Source organism: Venturia canescens, chromosome 11, assembly GCF_019457755.1.
Source record: "Venturia canescens isolate UGA chromosome 11, ASM1945775v1, whole genome shotgun sequence".
Taxonomy (NCBI): Eukaryota; Metazoa; Arthropoda; class Insecta; order Hymenoptera; family Ichneumonidae; genus Venturia; species Venturia canescens.
Genome location: NC_057431.1, coordinates 12,985,154 through 13,008,567, shown reverse-complemented (window position 1 = coordinate 13,008,567; position 23,414 = coordinate 12,985,154). Strand labels below are relative to the sequence as shown.

Below are 23,414 nucleotides of genomic sequence, written 5' to 3'. Positions count from 1 at the left end.
CATTTACAGAATATCTCATTTCCGAGAAAAATCATTACGTTCAATGCGGTTGATATACAGCTCCATGGGTTTCGTGACGCAAGCGAGAAGGCATACGGAGCGTGCATTTACATATGGTCAACAGATTCGAGTGGACAGACTCACAGTCACCTGCTATGTGCCAAATCTCGAGTGGCGCCCATAAAAAAAACACAATCAATACCACATCTCGAATTATGCGGGGCATTACTTTTGGCAAAACTGTACAGTACAGTTAAAAACGCCATGAACATCACAATAGATAGGTCGACATTTTGGAGGGATTCTACAGTGGCACTACATTGGATAAAAACATCAGCGCATCTAATGAAAACGTTCGTAGCAAACCGAGTTGCGGGAATACAAGCTAACACGGATACAAGCAATTGGAGACACGTGAGGACACACGACAACCCAGCAGACCAACTCTCGCGTGGACAGCATCCAAAAGATTTTCATGCCAATGTTTTATGGAACCATGGTCCTTAGTGGCTAATACAACAAGACAATCATTGGCCGAATTTGGAAATCGAACGCCCCAAAGAAGAAATGGAAATGCGAAAAATTTCATGTTTTATCAATACAACAAATGATGTGAGTATTTGCGAGCGATATTCGTCTATCTGGAAACTTCGTCGCATCATTGCATACTGTCTCAGACTTCTCCGAGGCAATAAATGCCAAGGCCTGCCGAGTGTCAGTGAGATGAGGCAAGCAAACGTACGCATCATGAAATTGATGCAAGCGTCGGTCTTTTCGAGGGAAATTCAGGATCTCCAAAATGGCAAACAATTACATCACAAAAGCAAATTGGCATGTCTAAACCCATTTTTGGATCATAATGATCTTTTACGTGTAGGTGGGAGATTACGACAAGCAGAAATTGCCTACGAACGCAAACATCCCATATTGCTACCGAAAGCAAATCACGTAACGAAATTATTAATAGAAGAGGAACATTACAGCAACGGTCACGCAGGTATACAGACTACCTTGTATTGTCTTAGGCGCCAATATTGGATCATAGATGGACGAAGTCAGGTCAGAAAAGTCGTACGACAATGCGTCAGATGCGTGCGGTTTAATCCGCCAACACCTAAATACCTGAAGTCGGCATTGACTATTGTGGGCCATTCTACGTGAAGGAGCGAAGTTTTCGAAATCGTGGTAAAATCAAAGTCTACGTAGCAGTGTTTGTATGTCTGGTAGTAAAGGCTGTACATCTCGAGGTGGTAAGCGATCTGACCACTGAAGCATTTATTGCGGCATTAAGGCGATTCGTGTCTAGGAGAGGGAGACCGAGCATCATAATGAGCGACAACGAAACCAATTTCGTCGGCGCCCGGAATGAAATAAAACAAATTCAAGAGCACTTGAAATTAGAGGAGCATCTTTGAGAAGTTCACAATCTTTTGGCAAAAAAGGACATCATATGGAACTCAATCTCCCCGCGTCACCTCATTTCGGTGGAATCTGGGAGGCAGCAGTTAAATCCTTTAAACATCATCTGAGACGCGTGGTCGGCAACGAATTGCTATGCCTGGAAGATTTGAATACCTTAGTTATTGAAATTGAAAGTATTCTCAACTCACGTCCAATATCTCCTTTGTCATCAGATCCTAATGATCCTATCACGTTAACTCCCGGTCATTTCCTTATTGGCGAATCTGTAACGAGCGTACCCGAGCTTGATTTCACAGACACACCAGCAAACCAATTGTCCACCTGGGGTTACATTAAAAAATTGAAGCAACATTATTGGATCCAGTGGCATAAAGATTACATCAACGAACTTAACAATCGACGTAAATGGTTTACTGGCGACATTGATAAGGGATCTATCGTCTTAATTAAGGACGGCAATCAAACTCCATTCCAGTGGCCCATGGGACGAGTCGTGGAAACGCATCTAGGACCAGACGGTGTCATCCGAACGGTCCGGATCAAAACAGAAACCGGCTATCTTGTAAGGAACGTCAAGAAGCTGAGGCCATTGTTAGATGACGTCCCAGGATTAGCAGTGCTACGCGAAAAAATGTGCAAGGGTGCTAATGAACAATTATGAACGTTACATACAAAATTACATGTTGATCCGTAACCCTCTCAAAGGGGGAGTATGTTGCGTCACACGTTTGTGATCGTCGCGAGGAAATAGATTTTTTAAGTTGCAATTAAAATACAACAATGGTTTGTCTTAACAACCTATATACCTCGTCAAGAAAGATCGTCTTTCTCACTCCTGATGGGTAATAAAGGGGTAATAAAATACTGGTCTAGTTCGGACGGGAAATGCCCGATGTCTGGCGGCCAGATGGTAACCAGCTCTTTCGTGAATTTTCCGAAAGTTATTGAAACACGAGTTTTTTGCACCAGAGCTCCTAGCATTTTTTAATCCCTTCAGCATGGTGTATCAATGAATTCATCGAGTGGCGTTAGAAAAGTCACGAAAAGAGCATAAAACAAGACGTTTGTCGCTTGACTCTTCTGGCAAGCGACTCTTCTGCATTTTTAACTCAGCTGCGTGGCAGATTTTATTGCACAGCGGGTTTTTCCGTACATGTCTTTTTAGCCTAGACAAGTCCGGCATTTTTTCTAAACCGCCTCCTCAAAAGGGAGGATCTTCACCATCCTCTGGTGATTGGCGACAAGCAACTACTCTGACTCAGCCCTTTTTGGAAAAAGAACCAATAAGCGTTCATTGGAAAGAACATTGTGTTTCGTGAGACGGGCAGAAGGTTGATGTCGCGAATCGTCAGAGTCAGTCTTAAAACGAAAACCGTCAACTCCACTTCTACAATTTACTTGTCGTGGTACATTTCTATTTTGTATCGATCATTCTTGTTATTTACAATAAACTCTGTTATTAGACCTCAATTAACATCGGTGGAATAAATACTATTTCCAACCCTTACGTCCAACGTACTGTTGGACGTGTACTGTTGAGCAAAGTGTACTACTTTGCTCAAGCGTAAAAACTTGAACAGAGTTTTTCTTCGCGAAAATAATTCGTGTCGAGAAACAGTCCTTAATTTTAGTAACAACGATTTCTGGAACATCATGAAACTTTTGGCTGCAATATTACACGTCGGGAATCTCAGTTACAAATCCGTAATGATTGGTAAGTCGACAAAGAACAAAAGAATTGTAACGTAACGCCTCCTGAACAACCCGAATTTACTCGAACCCGACCATAACCTCAAAAATACATCGCGACGCGGCGTGATGTTTTTCCCGAGAGCGAACAACGACCGGTAAAGGCGGTAAACCGCGTCACTGCTGGCTGGCGGTGGCCGTACTGGTGGGCAATACAAAGGCCCGAAACAAGCGGCGGAGCGCGATACTAGCAGCTTCGCATATTAAAAACACGAACTAATACATTTTTTCCTTTTGTTAATTAAAATTCAATACAATCTCGTAAAATTATGTAACTAGGCTCAAAAGACGCGGAAAATTATAACGAATCGAAGAAAAATAATGAAAAGATTATTTCTTTTAGAAAATTTGTGTCACTTCAAATAAAACTAGACGCGTGTTTACGGCGCATGCGCGGGTAGAGCGTACATTGGCTATAGGAACTCGAACGTGACTTTTTGCTATTTCCCGAATAAAATTAATTTGAACAAGATTAAATAAAATAGCGAAGCCAAATGATTCAAATAATTAAATAATAAGAATTCTCATAAAATTTTTGTCAATTCAATTGAATAAGAAGCTAAAAAACATAAAAAGCGGATTTCGGCGCATTGGGCAAAATCACGATCGGCCAATGGAAAGACGCGAACATTGCAACGAGCCAATAGCGAGTCACGTTACAAAAAGAGGCGCAAAACAGGTCAGAAATAGAGAAAGTCGGCGTTTGATAATTTTGTGCTGGGGAAACGGGTATAAAAAGCGCTGCACGGCTCATTCGGCAGGCAGTCCTTCCTCAAAATTCTGACTCGGAACAAAAAGGCTGACCTCAAACATTCTTCCTGATTTTGGCAATCAACCTAACCTATCCTAATTTTTCCTGGATGCCTGGAATCTCGGAGTGATTCGGCGACGTTTCAATCCCAGAGTCCAGGGCCCATTCATAACTTTTCCAAATTTCCGTTGCACGGGATCTCGGAGGGTTTTTAGCCGGTAATTCCGTTATAGGGATGGTGCACGTAGACTACCGCGCCACTAGTGCTCAAAAGTGAAAGTTTTTGGGGGTCTTCTATCTGTATCAAAGTACTGAAAGTGCTGATTTTCAAAAATAATCGACAAATTGAGTGATAATTTCGCTATATTTTTCCATCAAGATGAAAGGTATAAGTATACAGCTATCTAAAAAACTCGCATAATAAATTATTTAGCGTTACATGTACATAATTAAGATAAGTTGAAACATTTTTTTGAGGTTAAGACATTTTGCTTTCATTTTCATCAGATGCCGAAACTAACATGTTGTATTCAAGGATGCAAGAATAATACAAAAAATGCCGGAGCTGGTGAATCAAAAATAAAATTTTATTCGTTTCCATCAGCCGGCCATCATACCTGGAAGCATGATAAACGTCGACTGTGGATAATGGAAATTATAAAAAATACGTAAGTAGATAAAATGATTTAAAAAACGTACGTAATATCTTAATAATAGCGTCTTTTAGCTTACTTTAATTGAAGGTTAATTTTTTCAAATAGTTATTTAAAAATGTAACTGATGTGAAATTCTTTCAGCACATGTGCCAGAAATTGGGAACCGTTAGCAACGAGTCGAATATGCAGTGCGCATTTTTTTGGTAACGAAAAATCTGAGCATCCTCAGCATCCATCGTACTTGCCCCAAATTTTCCCTAAGAAAAGTATCAACCACAAAAAAATGGAGCAGCGTATAGCAAGATTTCAACGGAGTGAAAAACGAAAAAAGCGAACTGCGGAGTTTGAAAACCCCACCAATGAACCTTTTTCACCTGCGGAGTTTGAAAACACCATTGATCAACCTTTTTCACCTGCGGAGTTTGAAAACAACATTGATCAACCTTTTTCACCTGCGGAGAGTTCAATGGAAGTGGTGACAGCAACCATGCTGGAAAAATTCACAGCAATTGGTTGTCAAACAGAAGAACACGATATACAAAGTGACAGTGAGACTTATCATTTTTGTTCGCAAATTATATATGGCGATCGATCAGAAACTTCAGTCCAAGTAAATATCACTTTGAAGAAAGAGACCAAAAACAAGGCTACGAGTGCAAATATTCCTTTTGTCAAACCAAAATCCAATGATGTAGGTATTCAATGCGCAAGTCTTGAAAATTTGAAGATTTCTGGTTTTCATGGAATAACTTCAGTTAAAAACGAAAGAGAAATGAGTTCAATAACGGGTGTTTCTTTCGAGGTCTTTAATTATTTAGTAAAAAAAATGCCCGATTTAAAAAGTTTTAAATTGAGAAAAAAAAATAAAATGCTATTATTCCTGATGAAAATGAAATTGGGATTGAGTTCTTCTGCTCTGGCATGTCTATTTGATATTCATCGAACGATCGCACATCGGATTTTTATTATGGTTTTGCAGTATTTGAAAGTTTTACTGAAAAACACTATTTTTTGGCCATCTAAAGAAGTAGTCCGTGCGACTTTATCCGACGCTTTCAAAGAAAAATATGTGAATGCTCGCGTCTTAATTGATTGCACTGAAATACGTACAGAAGTACCATCAAGTGTGACACAACAAGTATTAATGTTTTCAAATTACGAACACGGACAAACAGTAAAGTTTTTGGTGGGCTGTACACCCAATGGTTTTGTCTCTTTTTTATCCGATTGCTATGGTGGTCGCGCTGGAGATTGTTTTATCACGGTAGATTCCGGTCTTCTTGATTTACTCGAACCTGGCGATCAAGTTTTGGCGGACAAGGGGTTTCCGAATATTAAAACTAGTTTACAAGATAAAAATGCGATTCTTGTAATGCCACCGTTTGCTTATAACCCGCAATTCACGCCTGATGAGGCGTAAGAAACTTACAATATAGCGTCAGTACGAATTCACATTGAAAGAATAATGCAGAGAATGAAAGATGCATATATATTGAGAAAAATCCCGATCCGTTTGCTCCCCTACATAGATGACATCGTATTTGTAGTATGCGCATTGGTTAATTTACAAAACCCAATTATTAGAGAACCCGAAAGATGAGTGTAATTGAAGTTTTCATGTAGCTCATAAATTTCCGAAACAAAAAAACAAATTGTACATTTTAGAATTGTATCAAAATTCATATAAAGCGTGTATTTTAAGCTACACATTAATCAAACATGAACAACCAAAAAGCATTTTTTCATAAAAATTACTATATAATTAAGGAAGTGATGACTAACGAAATAGTACGTTGAATATAGTACCTACTCAGCCATATAAGTTTCTATGGCGATATCTTTAGCAATTTCGCTGCGATCTTGAAAATAGTAAAAAAATACTGTCTGCCTTGGCAGACTTTAACATTATGTCGGAATCTTTTCAAAGCTTTTACGGAAGTTCTACCGGAAGTTCGTTTCATTCGAACTTTCCGATAATTTTGAAACCAACTTTGGTAAGTAGTGTTTAAAATAAAAATCAGTTATCTTCGGTATAACTTTTTCTAGAAACTCAGTCTTTTTTTCAATAACTAAAAGCGCGCTACCCTATGGTGAATAAACGTACAGATCACAGATTTGAATATTGGTAATATACATCAACATCTGAACTTGCGTGAAAATTGAATGCGATTCCACCAAATAGAGGTCATTTTCATTAAACTTCAAGTACCGAATATTACTTATCCGCTTTTGTCTGTCAACGACCGGCTTATCTATACACGAATGTGGACATTTCACTTCAACGATTCTTTTTTCATGAAAATCACGTCCGGTAAGCACAATGCCATCAGGGGAACAGCAAAGCCATGGTTGAGAGATTTTAACAACTAATCCCGTTTGAACTATTGTGCATCCTTCTTGTAAGAACTTCTTATATTCTCCTAAAGCAGTTTTTTCGAATGTTTTACCGTACTTCATGGCTGGAGTTTTCAATTTTTGGAGGATGTAAAATTTTCTCCACAACTAAGTTAATATCTTTTCGCAAATTACTTTTTAGGGTGTGTGCTGTTGTGGCTGATATTCTCAAGATTCTTTGCTTGAACCAATCCTCACTTTTTGATTACTATATAGTTTCAAGAACTATATTTATTGCATGTTCAATATTGCAACTAATATTATCTAGATAAAATCTTTCCACATCAGGGTTCAACAGTACGGCAATACTAATATCCTGGCTAAAAAGCTGGAGAGCCAATATGTCTTTGATCACAATTTCTGCTTTCTGTTGTTGTTCCTGTTTTTCAGACAAGCGAGCAAGGTCGACAAGAGTTTGAGCTGCGACAATATAAGTCTTCAAAGTTTCAGATAATTTTATCATTTTGGTCAAGGGCACATCCTGCAGACCTATATCTTCTAGTTCGCTAGATTTGAACTGCAAAGGCTTGAGGGCTTCTATCAATCGGGGATGTATTATGAGTGGTTTGCGCATCTCTTTCATGTTTTACATTTTACATCCTTTGTCATATCCTAACAACTGTTTAGTTGCAGGTATGCCCCATTGCTGAGCATATGAAGTTTTCGAAGCGGAGCTCTGCGCAGAATTAATGTAAAAAACTACAGCACTGATATGCTTGCAGCTTTTACTCAAACCTGCAACGCATTGGCACCACGCATCAATAATATTCCTATTATCATCCAGCTGAAAAATGAATATTCAAAAACTGTCATTTTAAGCTATAATTATATAGCTTCCATTGGATAATAAAAAATGATACGAACTGATAACGAAACATTGTATTTTTTATTTATTCTGGTTTGTGCCACTACTTTGGAGGTTATGTTACTTTTTTTCTGCTCCAAATCTCTTGTGTCTCCACGACATCGGTGACATGGCCAGCCTTGCATAATTGTTTGCCGTGCTCTTCCACGCTTTTTCGGAAAGGTTGACTGGATATGGATGAAAAACCAAATTTAATTACTTGCATTGTACTGTTTAATCCTTACATTTAATAGGCAAACTACCCCCAAAAGCTTATGATTTATGACGCTAGAGGCACCACGTATACTTTCGACCTACCCTCTACCGAATCTGCACCATCCCTATGGAGAGTCCGGCACACATTGGGCCTTATAAGCCCCTCCCCCCCCCGCCAAGTCGTAAATGCATTTTCCCCAACCTCGATATACAAATTAAAAAAAAAAATCTATTGTTGTTATTTTTGGAATTGTTTTTCCTATTGTGTTTATTATCGTTTCATTAATTTTATTGATGTAATTGACAATTTTGTTATTTTTTAGATTCTTATTATTGGGAATTGTTTCTGTATAGTCTTTATTCATGTTTTTTTCAAATTTTTTCCAATTGGATTTTTTATAATTGTATCTCGGTTGTAATTGTGTCAAGTTTCTTTTTTTAATACTATCATTGTTTAATTGTATAGTAAATGAAATTGCCGAATGATCGCTATCATAAGGTAGAGTGTCTATTTTTCCGGATGTGTCGTTTATTATCGTTAGTCTAGAGTCAGTTATTTCAATATCTAGTATTGTTTGAGCTGCGTGAAAGGTTGGATTTTTTGGAACTAATATTTTCATTTTATATTTTATACTTTGATTATTAACAAAATTGTACCAATTTTTCCGAAAGCCAAAGTCACATAACTCCCCGTAATTATGACAATATTGTGCATTTTTTATTATTTATATCATGGTTGTATATTCAAGCGCTACTGAATCAGTGTTCGATTTCTCATGAAAATGGAATTTTGATTTTCCTCATATACTCGGAAAAACCCTAGAAATTTTTTTTCCGTTTCAGCTTATTGTTATCGTATTTTTTTGTATCTATGCGAGAAAAATGTTTTATTATAGTAAGAGATAATAAAAAAAAATAATCGCCCCCGGGTGGGCTCGAACCACCAACCTTTCGGTTAACAGCCGAACGCGCTAGCCAATTGCGCCACGGAGGCATGTGACACGCATTGCATACATATTGAACATGAACTCTCCTGCAATAATTTTCCTTATTTCAGTTCGGAAACTTTGAAATTCAATAACCAATATTTTTTTGAAAAGACGGTATTATTTTTTGAATTTCAATAGAGAAAAAAAGAAGAGAATCAATGGGTAAAACGATGATTAGTTTTATACAATAAAAAAATCAGATAAAGACGGGTATTGTGAGAGAACGAGAGCTTCAAGCCGATATCGAGTCTCGATAAGAAAGTTGATCCTACGTACGATGGCATTCATTATTAGTCGATAACTACTGCGCTAAAGTGACAGTTCTTAAAAATCCCGTGGCCAGATTTATTTCCCTCGAAATTTATGCGGAATGGCTGAAAAAGCCGTTGCAAACAAATCGTCTTATGCATTGGTGATTTTAATTTCACTTTATTTTCATTACCATCTCTCGAAAGTGTCTTGAGAATAGTAAAACAATAGAAATAGAGGAATTTCGAGCGAAATTATAATTACACTTAAATCGTTCTATGAAAAAATAGCTTTGGAGATAATTTTTTTATTATTTCTATCAAGGGCGATCATGTGTGGATAAAAAATATTGGAAATGGTGAATTCGACATTCTTTTGGCGGGTGAGATTGTACATAAAGATCGAAAAGAAATAAGAATACGTTTCGACGATGGGAAGGTAAGAAATGTGAAAGAATAATGTAAAAGTACTTTTTTTTGTTTTTTAGGTCAATAAATAATTGTTCCCGGTAGCTATCGTAAATGCGAAGTACTATAATCTTATCGTTTCATTTCGTTGAGTCACACATTGTGTGTCCATATTTCTACACATGTGTTCACGAGTTTCCTAATAACTCGTATCACGATATCTCTTCTCACTCAACTTGACCTTCCTGAATTGAGGATGATTTGAACATGCATTGATCGCGATTGAGAAAAAAAATAACGAATTTCGCTAAGGATGCTTTTTGAAATTTCTTATAGATATCGATTTTTTTTCAACGCTATGTTGAAGCTTTGAACAAAAATATGAAAAATACATCACTTCAGATGTAGTACTTTGCTGGGAATGAAAATTTGTGTTTATACCAGACCAGGAATTTTCGGACTAATTATTGTTTAAAAAAGAAAATTCAGATCATAATTTTTTACTGAACCATTTTTTGTTGATTAGCTTAATGGTAAAACAATTAAGCAATAATTCCGCATAAATAGCAAAATTTTAATTAAGTTGATTCATTTTTAAAATGGTTTTTCGGCAGGAAGAAACGATTGCTGAAAATCGGATTGTCAAAACGATGCATCCTACCTCGATTAATGGTGTTGAAGATTTAATCAAACTCGGCGATTTGCAAGAGTATGCGATACTGAAGAACTTGCATACACGTTATATGAAAAATCTTATTTACGTGAGTTCATCCGTAATTTATATAAACAAACAGTTGGAACACATATCAAAACCAAACGCTAACGGCAGGAAGAAAATGATTATTAATAAATTTAATACGAATTATTTTCACTTTTTTAAAATAACATTTGTTTTTCCATTTTAAGACGTATACCGGAAGTATGTTGATAGCAATAAATCCCTATTGTATTCTTGACATTTATACTACGAAGGAGATTGCGAAATATAGAGGTAAAAAGTTGGGTGATGGACCGCCACATATTTTTGCAATAGGAGACAATTGTTACACCGAAATGAAAGCTACTGGTGCTGATCAATGCATAGTTATCAGGTCAGTAGAGAGGGATTTTCTTACTCCGTTTTCAGACTGTCAGAAAATTTAATTTTTCTTTTTCAATGCTAGCCCTGATTTTTCGGTTCAATTCGATCTTAAAAATATTGATCTCATTTTTAATATTGTTTCTTTTGCATCAAAGTGGCGAGAGTGGAGCTGGCAAGACGGAGAGTACAAAATTGATTTTGCAATATATCGCGGCGATAAGTGGCGAACACTCTTGGATAGAGCAACAAATTTTGGAGGCAAATCCAATCCTCGAAGGTTCGTTTTTGCCCACCTATTTCGATACGTTAATGTCGTTAAACAAGAGTGGATTAAGGCTCAATTGTATTATTGAAATTGATTTTTAGTAACAACGATCTAACACAAAAAAAATATCAGTGGACCGTTCTAGAGAAAAAATTACACGAATTCATGACTAATGTTGTATTTCGCTGAGTCTAAATCACGTTTGTAGATTTCCGAATGTTCACAAATGATGATCAAAAGTATTCAACATTAATAAAAAATTTAAAAAATTTTTAAAAAGTTTGTTTCAATAAGATTCATTTCTCAAATATAATAAATTGAACAACTTGAAGGGTAAAATTTCAATGGAGAAAGGAAAGATATTACAATAACTATGAGTTTGAAAAAAAACGTATCAAGTTGACTTTAAGCTAAGAAATACATTTTTTCAAATCGTTTTTTTTTCGATATTCGATATTATTCTTAATTTTTTTTTCCCGAAATGGTAAATGAATCAAACATTGTTGAACAAATAGAAACCCCGATGAAGAATAAAAAAAACTGAATAAACTAATATTAACCAATAGTATTTTTCTTGATGGGAATGCTCGTGTGAAATATTCCACAAATGAAAATTTTTCATCTACAAAATCTCATGAAAAGTAATGAATTAGCTTTCGGAAACGCGAAAACAATGCGTAACGACAACTCCTCGAGATTCGGCAAATATATAGACGTTAATTTCAACAAAAATGGTCTCATCGAGGGAGCAAGAATCGAGCAATACTTGTTGGAAAAATGTCGTTTGGTGTCTCAATCGAAAGGAGAAAGAAATTATCACATTTTTTACTCCATGCTTCGTGGATTGTCCACTGAAGAGAAAAATATATTGAGCATCGATTCAGTTTCGGATTACAATTATTTGAATGGGGTAATACAATATGCAATTTCAATTTTCAACTAAAAATCATTGATGAATGCTGTTTTAAAGTGAAAGGGTTTTGGAACAAATATTTACAGGGTGGTGAATGTAACAACAGAAACGACAGCAAAGAACTCGCGGATGTGAGAGCAGCCATGAAAGTCCTTAATTTTAGTGACAACGATTTCTGGAATATCATGAAACTTTTGGCTGCAATATTACACGTCGGGAATCTCAGTTACAAATCCGTGATGATTGGTAAGTCGACAAAGAACAAAAGAATTGTAACGTAACGCCTCCTGAACAACCCGAATTTACTCAAACCCGACCATAACCTCAAAAATACATCGCGACGCGGCGTGATTTTTTTCCCGAGAGCGAACAACGACCGGTAAAGGCGGTAAACCGCGTCACTGCTGGCCGGCGGTAGTCGTACTGGTGGGCAATGCAAAGGCCCGAAACAAGCGGCGGAGCGCGATACTAGCGGCGTCGCATATTAAGGAGGCTCGGTCGCGAATGTCTGCGCAACAGAAAAAAATAATTTTTTAATATCTCATAGTTAGATTATCAATAATGACATGTGCGAAATTTCAGATGGGGTCATCGACCATTTAAGAACGAATAAAATAGTGAAAGTTAGGATTTTTAACACGGGTCTTATGGAAGAGTCACTCTCAAAACGCGTGTTCCAAGGGATATATATGCACTTACGCAACAGAAATAAACAAAAAAAATAGAGTATTGTTCTCCAAATCGTAAGGATTCAGAATGTATCAAAAAAGTTTGGAGTTATCGACCTAACTAAAAAGATATTGACTGTTAAAATGTCTACAAACTCGATGTTCTGGGACGTTTCGTGATGGTGAGACGATTCCGCAACGTCGCAGAAATCAAATGTTCAGCACAGCGCTGAAGCGCATGCGCGATATTTGAAGTATCGACTGTCTAACCTGAAATTTGTAAAAAAATACACGCACGTCCGGGCGTGTGTATACGCGTACATAGAGGTTAAAAAAACGAATTAATTGTATAAAAACGACAAGTTTTAACGATTAACACAATTTATATACTTATTTTCAATGTATGAATGATATTATTTTTATGTATGAAATCAAGTCATTTTTAGCTGTTGAATTATTTTCTCTATATTTCGACGTTGCCACTTTTTTGTGAGCAGGATCGTAACGTCAAACTGTACCTTTTTTTCTGATCTTTTTTTTATTGATGTGTGACTGATTATTTTTGTTTTAAATGATTAATAATCGTTTTATAATGCATTCTGGTAATGCAAATATGCGCATTTAAAAAAAAACGGGGTGCCCCGTTCATGCACCCACAGAACCCGGCCCTACGCGACCGAGCTTCCTTAAAAACACGAACTAATACATTTTTTCCTTTTGTTAATTAAAATTCAATACAATCTCGTAAAATTATGTAACTAGGCTCAAAAGACGCGGAAAATTATAAGGAATCGAAGAAAAATAATGAAAAGATTATTTCTTCTAGAAAATTTGTGTCAATTCAAATAAAACTAGACGCGTGTTTACGGCTCATGCGGGGGTAGAGCGTACATTGGCTATAGGAACTCGAACGTGACTTCTTGCTATTTCCCGAATAAAATTAATTTGAACAAGATTAAATAAAATAGCGAAGCCAAATGATTCAAATAATTAAATAATAAGAATTCTCATTAAATTTTTGTCAATTCAATTGAATAAGAAGCTAAAAAACATGAAAAGCGGATTTCGGCGCATCGGGCAAAATCATGATCGGCCAATGAAAAGACGCGAATCATTGCAAGGAGCCAATAGCGTATCACGTTACAAAAAGAGGCGCAAAACAGGTCAGAAATAGAGAAAGTCGGCGTTTGATAATTTTGTGGTGGGGAAACAGGTATAAAAAGCGCTGCACGGCTCATTCGGCGGGCAGTCCTTCCTCAAAATTCTGACTCGGAACAAAAAGGCTAACCTCAAACATTCTTCCTGATTTTGGCAAGCAACCTAACCTATCCTAATTTTTCCTGGATGCCTGGAATCTCGGAGTGATTCGGCGACGTTTCAATCCCAGAGTCCAGGGTCCATTCATAACTTTTCCAAATTTCCTTTGCACGGGATCTCGGAGGGATTCGGTGACGTTTCAATCCCATAGCCCGTGGACAGTAAATTACCTAACCTTGAAAATGCTCAGGATCTCGGAGCGATTCGGTGCCGTTTCAATCCCAGAGCCTGGGGTTTGTTCCTTAATTTAACCTATTTTTATTTCTTCTTTTGCTTACTAGAATCAGGAATGGTTTTTTTTTTGCAAATTAACTTGGGAATGTGTAAATTCTGTAAATTTTTCTTGATTATAATTTTTTAAAATCAAACTTGTTACAACGGAGCCCGAGTCAGACCTAAAACTTTTTATTTTTGTAAATTTTGTAAATTCCGTAACATCATCAATAAATCAAGAGGTCATGGTACGAATTTGAGATTATATAGCTGCAAATTAATAATAATTTTTTGTTGTTGTATAAAATCAAAACACTTTTGAATTATCGAAACCTTTTTATTTTTATTTTGGAAAATAAGCGAAAAACGCGTAAATTAAAAATTGTTCAATTCGAAACGGCGAGCGAAACAAAATTTCTCACAATCTGCGAGCGCGATCGCGAATATTTCACGACAATAAAACAAAAACGAATTTATCCTGTAAAATCGATCAAAATTGAATAAATCGGAAATGTTAAATTCTTCAAAATCAAAATTCCGCGTTCTCACGTTTCTTTCACGCCTGCTCCTTTTTATTAAGGTAGCTCGAACCGACGCATGGAGGTGTTCAGGCCGGGTCGGCAGGAGCGTTTTGTTACAGAATAAATAATAAAAAATCGCGCAATATCCATAACTTAGAACAATCTGTTGGATAAAAGTTAGAAAACGAATAAATATTTTATCTTTTGTTGTGTTTTTGTTAATTTGATCTTTACGCTACAGCTAATATGGACGCCTGTGAATTACAAAACGAGGCACATGCCAAATCAGTTTCTGATCTTTTGGGAGTTAATTTTCGAGCACTTAAGGATGCGCTGACAAAAAAAACGATTTTTGCCCACGGTGATCGAGTGGTAAAGTTATTAATCATTACTTCAATTCTTAAATTGTATTCATGTATTTTGATTCATCGAATACAAAAAAGCAACTCAACAATCACGCTGACTAATATTAGTTATTTGTCAATGTCACAATTACTGACAAACTTATTTTTGAATAAATGATAAAATTCTGATAAAGTTGTTTAGGAATTAATCATTCCGTAATAAATTTGCGGGCTTCACCCACAGCACATCGGTTTATAACACATAATTTAATTTTTCCATTCATTAAAAAAGAAAAGAAGCTTTTCAATTTTTAATTTTTAACATTTCATTAAAATTGCTGTACTTATTCCCCCTTACAGCATTAGACCCCAAAATCCATTACTTACTTCGATTCAAAATTTTTTTCTAATCTGTAATTCGATTTTTGAAAACCATCCAAATGTTTTTAGCGGACAAATTTATTCTTGTAGCAATAAAGCCTTAATCAATTAATTTAACGCGAAAATAATTGAAAGGTATGTTTATTCATTATTGTTTCAAATTATTTTCTTGAAGGTTAGCAATTTATCGAAGGAGCAAGCTTTGGAAGTGAGGGATGCGTTCGTCAAAGCAATTTACGATCATCTCTTCATAATGATCGTGAACCAGATAAACAACACGATATTCAAACCAAAAAATCACAAAATGAGTTCAATCGGTGTACTTGATATATTTGGTTTTGAGAATTTTCATCAAAACAGCTTCGAACAATTATGCATTAACTACGCAAACGAGCATTTGCAGCAATTCTTTGTAAAGCATATTTTCAAAATGGAACAGGAAACATACATGTCTGAAGGTATATCTTGGAAACATATTGAGTTTCTCGATAATCAGAGCGTTTTGGATCTAATCGGGGCCAGGCCCGTTAATGTGATGGCCCTCATCGATGAGGAGAGCAAATTTCCGAAGGTTGGCTCAAAAAATGAAAAAAGTCTGGTTTTGTCTGATGATTATTTTAACGTTCGGTTTAAAGTATTGAAGTTGTTTTGAAAACTTAATCAATAAATACGGTATTACTTTTCCAGGGTACGGATGAAACGTTGCTAGCAAAAGTAAATCAATTGCACTGTAATCATGGGAATTACGTGATGCCAAAATCGACCCTCGAAACGGGCTTCGGTATAAGACACTTTGCTGGCACGGTTAAATACGTTGTTAAAGGCTTTTTGGACAAAAATCGGGACACTTTCTCGGCTGATTTAAAACAACTGATAAACATCTCGTCCAATGATTTTATTAAATCTATTTTTACCAAGGATCAGCTTGCGACTGGTATTGACGGCAAAAAGCGATCGTCAACTTTGTCTTCAGAATTTCGGAACTCCCTCGATCTGTTGATGAAAACACTGGAAAGCTGTAATCCGTTTTTCATCAGGTGCATCAAACCCAATGAGGAACAAAAAGCTTCGGTAATTTACAGAAAAAAAATTAGAGATTGGCAACAAAAATCGCTTCGATATCAAGAATAATTTTCAAATTTCCAACGAATTTTCAACATCAACAAATTAAAATTTCGAGATAGATGGAAACAAATTGAATCTCGATAACGAGTGATGATAACAATGATGAAAGAAAACTTGAAACGAATGAGTAATATTGTGAAATTCAATTGAAAATAAAGTGTCTTCAAAATTAAATTTGAAAAAACTTGATAAATACAAAAATCCGGAACAATTGAAGTTTTCGATCCATAATTTTCGCAAACCAAAAATGACTACTTTAAAAATTCTATTAACCATTGAAAAAACTTTGAATAATCCGCCACATATTTAGAAAAATCGTTGAGCAATATATAAAAAAATTGAAAATTATAGAAGTCTAATAATAATTTTTGTAGATAGTTGATGAAACTGTTAAATAAATTTTTCTAGCTTTTCAATAACGCGCTTTGCTGTCATCAGCTAAGATATTCAGGAATGATGGAAACAGCGCGGATACGACGTGCCGGTTACCCGATTCGTCATGATTACGACGAGTTCGTGAATCGTTTTCGTTTTTTGGCGAAAGGAATTTTCACGGGGACAAAATCGAATCTGAGGCTCGTAGCGGAAGATATTTGCACTAAAGTTTTAGGGAAAAACAGTCTGGAATATCAACTGGGTCGTACGAAAATTTTTATCAAAGAAGAACCCGATCAAGTTTTGGAGCGTGAAAGAAATCGCGTTCTCGATGAAAGTATTCTGAGGATACAAAAATGTGTCAGAAGTTGGATTGCTAGGAAAGCGTACGTGTTATTCGTTAAATTTCATGAAATCGTATTTTGTCGTGTCATGGCAAACAATTTTTCACAAACAGATCCAAATTATAGTAATGGTGTAGTATAGCTCACACCCGGTAGATTCTCGAGGTCACTGAATTGAAATCTGGATACAAATTTCGAAAAAGTTACGTATGACAGAGCCAATGTAACGAATTAAAAAAATAAATTCTTTTCATAGTTCATTTCCCACCATTTCAATTTCGAAAATCTGATATAAGATTGAGATTTGCCAGATATGCCAAAAACTTTGGCATATTTCTTTGGTTTATATTTCGAATAAACAAAGTTTGGTTTAGTGTTCGGTATATGGAACCACCATATTGGATTTGCTGTTTAGAATTTCCAAATTCATCATTATGAACATTGTTTGAAAAATGTGTCAATTTTTCAGATACACCAGAATGAAAAAATCAGCAATAATCATACAAAAGAATTGGCGAGGTTACGGCCCGAGAAAACGGTATCGGATAATGGTGCGTGGCTATTTGAGATTCCAGGCTTGTGCAAGATCTCGAATCCTCACTCGGGATTATCAACGGAAACGAAAACTTATAAGAGCATTGCAGGTATGGCAGAGAATTGGATGCAACATTAGCAATATTGATCGAAAAGTGTTTAGAATAAAATAAATGAATCTGTCCGTGCCCTCCATGGAAAGGATTTTATATAGTATACTGAAAAAAAGATAAAAAAAAATTTTTACGATCGATGTTTTTCCTTTTTTACAACTTACTTTTTCTGCATATTTTGATTTGATTCAGATCTTTCTGCATAACTTTTCCGAAGCAATTATTTTTTCATTCTCGTTTTTGACAACTGAACTAAATGAAATTCGTGCAAAAAAACAGGAAATAATATAGAAAAATGTCCTTCCCAGGCTCGCGCACGTGGTTACCTTGTTCGAAAGCTCTGTGCGGAGAAACGTGAGGTAAGAAAACGAGGATCAAACTAGGATTGGAGCATTTCAGATATTTAACGGAAATTTGTAAAATGTGTCAAATTTGAAAATCACTTCGAAATTCAAAAGTATCAAGGCCATTCATTTACTAGGCATGATCTATTACAGTGGCGTAAAAAGAAAATGCACGAAATTGAAAAGTTGCGACGAAACGAGGAAATTACGATAAAAAAAGAGGGAAAGAAAGATTGGGCAGAAATTGCTCGAAAAAATTATGAGGAGAGAATGATCGAAGCTCAACGTCTCGTGGCTAATTATGATGGCAGAAAGGACATAGAAAAACCGACCAAAGAATCTGAGACCAATATTGATGTGATGTTCGAGTTTTTAGAGAATGAGCCTAAAGCCCCCATCTCGAAGGAACTTCCTGGTGATATGTACGCGGTGAGTCAGAAACTGTTGAAATTTTTTATGGTAAAAGAATAATGCACGAAGATTTTTGCGATATTCGGAAAAAGTAATGATTATCATTTTTATTTCTTGCCGAGTGGATGGAACTTGGCGATGGAGCAGGACGTTTCGGTGCGGCTGTTCGGCCGCGCCCATGAGATCGAATTATCGAATTCATCGTGTTTTTATTTTTTTACGATATTGAAAATAATGACGATTTTTTTTTGTCATGCGCAGAATATTTTCTTTGTCTCTGAAAATAGAAACCGAGATTTTTCATATGACTATTCCGAGTGCGTTGGAGGTAATAAATAGTTAGCAAACGCGATCCATCTCCATTTACCCACACACACTTTGTCGATTTTAAATGCTCGCATAACATTGAAACGCGGGCGAAGGGGGCAGAGCCTGCGGCGGGGGGTTCGGGGGGCGGGGCCCCCCGAGAATGATTATAAAAATTAATGATTAAACGAACTTACCTGTAAGTGAAATATGAGCGCCTCTTCCGAAAGAGATCACATGTGTAGTACTACCATTTCACGCTAGTGTCGTCACAAATTTAACATAAGAAAGAAATTTTCTGACCATCATACGCTGCCACCTGAGTCCAGACTCTTCTATGCCCGCTGCAAACTTCATTCCTTTAAAGAGCTGCCGTAACTAATAATGGGATCTCTAATGAGATACACGGGTGGGTGGGAGTGATCTCTTTCGGAAGAGGCGCTCATACAATCATGATAGAACTTCACTTACAGGTAAGTTCGTATAATCATTAATTGTATTTCGCGCCTCTTCCTCAGAGATTACATGTGTAGATGTTTAAAGCAAGTTACGGCCCAAGTTCAAAGAAACATTTTTTTAATATAACATACAGTATAATAATACAGAAAACCAAACCTTCGAACTCTATGACCACATGCTTAACTATCTAATACAACTTTTGCGAACTGATCTCTGTCATCGCTTAATAAACAACGATCATAAAATTTAGCGAAAGTTGCTGAGTCGTTTGTCCATCCGTCAGTCTTCCGAATCAGATCATTATTAACTCCGTTACATTTTGCTGCGGAGATTGAAACATGACGTGTACTGTATGCCGAAAAAGTATCTATACTTATACCACTCTTAAACATTATCATCTTTATCCAACGGGATAAAGTTTGAGTACCTACGATCGCATGTGGCCTTTTAAATGAAATAAAAAGTCTCACTGCTGATTTTCGTATATCTTTGGTCCTATTCAAATCCATTGGAGAATTAGAGAATCAGTCGTAACCTTTTCCCAATTGTTGCTCCAATATCGTAAACGACCCGCTTACTTACTTACACCGCTATCTATTGGCGTTTCCTTGTATGACGATCCTTCTTTGGGTATGTCCTTTTCTGGTCCGATTTGTGTCCGATGCTGGGATAGGTGCGTTTGTATCCGCCCGACGTCGCCGAATAATTCTTGAAAGCCTGACGGGGCGGAACTATCAAGTTTTTTGAAAACTTTGATGGTAGGTCATTACCGAAAATCCATTCACCAGTCGGCGCATTCGCTAATGTTTCTTTGAATGACGCATTGAGGTTAGCCTGGATTAAACTCTTCCGAATAATGCTCTCCTCACGTTGTATCGACGTGAGAAGTTGTCCAAATGTCCCTAGATGCTCCAAAATTTTTAATTTTTCTGGCACTTGCAATTTAAGGCTCACAGAAATTGCCTGACCAATGTCTGTTAAACACGCCGCAATTCGCCGTTGTTTTTCAACAATTCGATCATCTCGCAAAACTGTACCAGGTTGAACTGACGCCTTAACCTCAAGATTCAACTTAGGAGCATTTATAATCGTACAGTTTACTGGAACTGGATATCTATCGATCAAGTTCTTGATCTCCTCCGCTGTTAGACCCCTGTCTATAATTCTGGTCCACTGTGTCGCAACGTTCTTATGAATATCAGGACCTGTGACCTGATCGCAAACTATTTTATAGCCGAGGGTACTCAAGATATCTGCTTCCAATTCAAATTCATGATCTGGTTTCTCGATCGTTTGACATCGTCTCCATTCTCTTGCCGCACCTCTTGCAATTCTGGGACAATAAGTTGGCTCACGTTTGTCTCTAACTCCTGCGGAGTACCTGATTTAAGCCCTTGATCCTCAGGGCAGCTTCGGATTAACCTATTTTGATCGACAGGAGACGTTTCTCTACTCGAAGACGCCGATCTTTTATCTATAGAAATCAATGGTTTCTTATCATTAGAAAGAAGACACCCCTTTCCTCTTTCTAACAACACTTTTTGCTTGGATTAGAGTCCAAACAAAGAAAATGTATCACATGTCTTTGCTCAATGTGTTAAACATATATCGTCTTTTGGCTTTCCTTGACAAAAAACAAGGACGTGCGAACAGATAGAGCTGAACACACGACGCACGTCAATTAGAGTTGACTGCAATATGCAACACGATTAGAGTCGAGTGCATGCCAATTTATGAATCTTCTTTTTCTATTCTTTTCTCTAAACAAAAAAAATATCCAAGATCATGAGAAACCTAATCGCTTTATACTTACTGCATCTTCTTCTTTTCCGTTCCTTCCGCTTTCTTTTAAGTTTCTTTATAATCTTCCATAATTTCTTATTTTCTTTCTCACTATCCGATGAAAATGAACTATACTCGTTCACCAATTTTCTTTTCTCCATTTCTTTAAAATTTCAACGAGAGAAAAAAAAAGTGACGAAACCAACACAAGATGAAAGAATGAAGATCGCAGCGGGCATAGAATAAGAGTCTGGACTCAGGTGGCAGCGTATGATGGTCAGAAAATTTCTTTCTTATGTTAAATTTGTGACGACACTAGCGTGAAATGGTAGTACTACACATGTGATCTCTGAGGAAGAGGCGCGAAATACAATTTTAAGTTAATCATCATGAGTACCATTTCATCCCATGGACGTAGGAAATACGTGGACGGAGCCTTAAGTACCCTTTTAGACGAGGGGGGTGAAGCCTCAGGGGCAAGGAGAAAAGCCGCGGTAGCCATCATGGTTGGTCAGATTCGTGTCTATCCTCACGGTGCGCGGCGTGATTTTAACAAAACTATCCCGTGATCGCAGACAAAATACTGGCGAGCAGTTTTGATTAGTTCGAGGTTATGCACCAACACCAACGTCAAATAGTGTTCCCAATGATCCACAGTCGTGCTGAAACTTTATTCAGTTTTTATTATAATATGCCGGATTACTATGCAAAAGGTTGCAAAAGTAGAAGGACTCAATATTTGCGTGTCAAGTTAACTTTTTTAAAAACTGCTTATCCCCACCATACGATTTCGCCGTGAGAATATACATCGCCGCCGCCATCATGGTTGGTCATATCCGTGAAAATAGACTTTCATTCCCCTCACCTGCGTATCCTGCGAAATAACTTTTATTTCATTATGGTCGATTTGACATTGAATGCCATATTTATTCAGTGGATTTATTTTCGAATTGGGAGAAACATGAATACTGTTTTTCAAAATCATTCTACGCGAATTGACCTCCATACGATTTAGAAAGACTACATACAGTCTTCTCGCAATAACACGAACAATGTAACAATGTATACTCTCTGGTCCCAAATCGTCAGTTTAATGTTGTTCTTCGTTCTGTGAAGAACGCTTTTTTTTTATAAAAGTGCTCAAGAGATTATTTCATCATTCGTAATGATTTCTTTGTCGCGTCATTTTGATTTCCAAGGAGCAGAGCAGTATTAAAAAACACATAATACCACTCTCAACATTACTATGCTAGTCTGTCAATTGGTTGTTTAAATAGTTTGTGAAGAAAGGATTCCATTTTTATTGTTGAACGTCAACGTTAACGCCTCGAGGCTATTCGATACCCATGCGACAAACGGTCATAGGGCAGTCCTATTTTATGTTGGGGCCTCACAGGGCCTGAAGGTGGATGCCCTATCATGAGTTACCATAGCAAAACTTTTTCAAAGAGTTGATATTTAGATTGGAAAATGTTTGCTCGAATTTCTTGTTATATTTTTCCGTTCCATCGTTGTTCAAAACTCTTCAGGATTTTAATTCAGATTAGTAGATATATAAAAAAAAGAAAAAAGAAAAAAAAATCCATTTTTTTTAGGATCTCGTTCGCAAAGAGAAGAATCCCGATGACTCGACGAGTTTTCTCGAAATACCGATTGAAGAGAATGCCAGTATTGATTTTTCGTCTTATCACTTTGGAAAATTCGCATCGACTTATTTCGCCTCGAACGTTACGCCACAATATTCGAAGCGGCCATTGAAACAAGCTCTACTCGATTTGCCATTGCCAGCCGATCAGTTGGTACGTTACTTTATAATTATCGGTTTATAAGATGATACGCCATTTTTCGAGGGCTGTAATAATGAAAATTCAACAATCGTTTGTTTACACCAGTCGGCTCAAGCTCTGTGGATAACGATCTTGCGATTCATGGGCGATATCCCGGAACCGAGAAATCCGATTGAGGCACCGGCTAACAAAACCGTCATGTCCACAATTTCGGAAACTCTGTCGAAGAGTTTCACAAGATCGAAAGAATTTGAAAACATGATGTATCATGAGAGAAAAAAAAGTATAATTCGAATGACCTTGAAGAGGCAAAACAAGCTCCACGAGGACGTTAGAAAAGGTAAATTTAATGTTTTATATCACATAACTATTAAATCACATATCATACAGATAATCCAATATAATTACAAAAATATATCTAAAGATGCAGGAGCGTCTTGACGCCAAGTATTAA

At 36.8% G+C, this 23,414-nt stretch overlaps 2 protein-coding genes and 1 non-coding gene across 5 annotated transcripts in view; 2 read left to right on the top strand and 1 right to left on the bottom strand.

Moving 5' to 3' along the window:
- Window positions 1–1,450: 1,450 nt before the first annotated feature.
- Window positions 1,451–2,083, top strand: LOC122417754 (uncharacterized). Its single transcript, XM_043431550.1, has one exon. The coding sequence runs from the start codon at window positions 1,451–1,453 to the stop codon at window positions 2,081–2,083; it is 633 nt and encodes a 210-aa protein (XP_043287485.1).
- A 6,869-nt stretch (window positions 2,084–8,952) lies between these two features.
- TRNAN-GUU (transfer RNA asparagine (anticodon GUU)) lies at window positions 8,953–9,026 on the bottom strand. Its single transcript has one exon. It is a non-coding gene; the product is annotated as a tRNA-Asn (tRNA).
- A 299-nt stretch (window positions 9,027–9,325) lies between these two features.
- LOC122418019 (myosin-VIIa-like) overlaps window positions 9,326–23,414 on the top strand; it is a 28,582-nt gene continuing 14,493 nt past the window's right edge. For all 3 annotated transcript variants that reach the window (XM_043431999.1, XM_043431998.1, XM_043432000.1), the window contains exons 1-16: window positions 9,326–9,433; window positions 9,595–9,708; window positions 10,292–10,438; window positions 10,584–10,768; window positions 10,914–11,035; window positions 11,677–11,933; window positions 12,023–12,182; window positions 14,897–15,027; window positions 15,556–15,951; window positions 16,068–16,451; window positions 16,914–17,266; window positions 17,694–17,868; window positions 18,180–18,230; window positions 18,369–18,644; window positions 22,769–22,972; window positions 23,066–23,300. In XM_043431999.1, coding sequence (XP_043287934.1) covers window positions 9,392–9,433; window positions 9,595–9,708; window positions 10,292–10,438; window positions 10,584–10,768; window positions 10,914–11,035; window positions 11,677–11,933; window positions 12,023–12,182; window positions 14,897–15,027; window positions 15,556–15,951; window positions 16,068–16,451; window positions 16,914–17,266; window positions 17,694–17,868; window positions 18,180–18,230; window positions 18,369–18,644; window positions 22,769–22,972; window positions 23,066–23,300 — 3,232 coding nt within the window. In that variant the 5' untranslated portion in view covers window positions 9,326–9,391. The remainder of the gene's footprint in view (window positions 9,434–9,594; window positions 9,709–10,291; window positions 10,439–10,583; window positions 10,769–10,913; window positions 11,036–11,676; window positions 11,934–12,022; window positions 12,183–14,896; window positions 15,028–15,555; window positions 15,952–16,067; window positions 16,452–16,913; window positions 17,267–17,693; window positions 17,869–18,179; window positions 18,231–18,368; window positions 18,645–22,768; window positions 22,973–23,065; window positions 23,301–23,414) is intronic.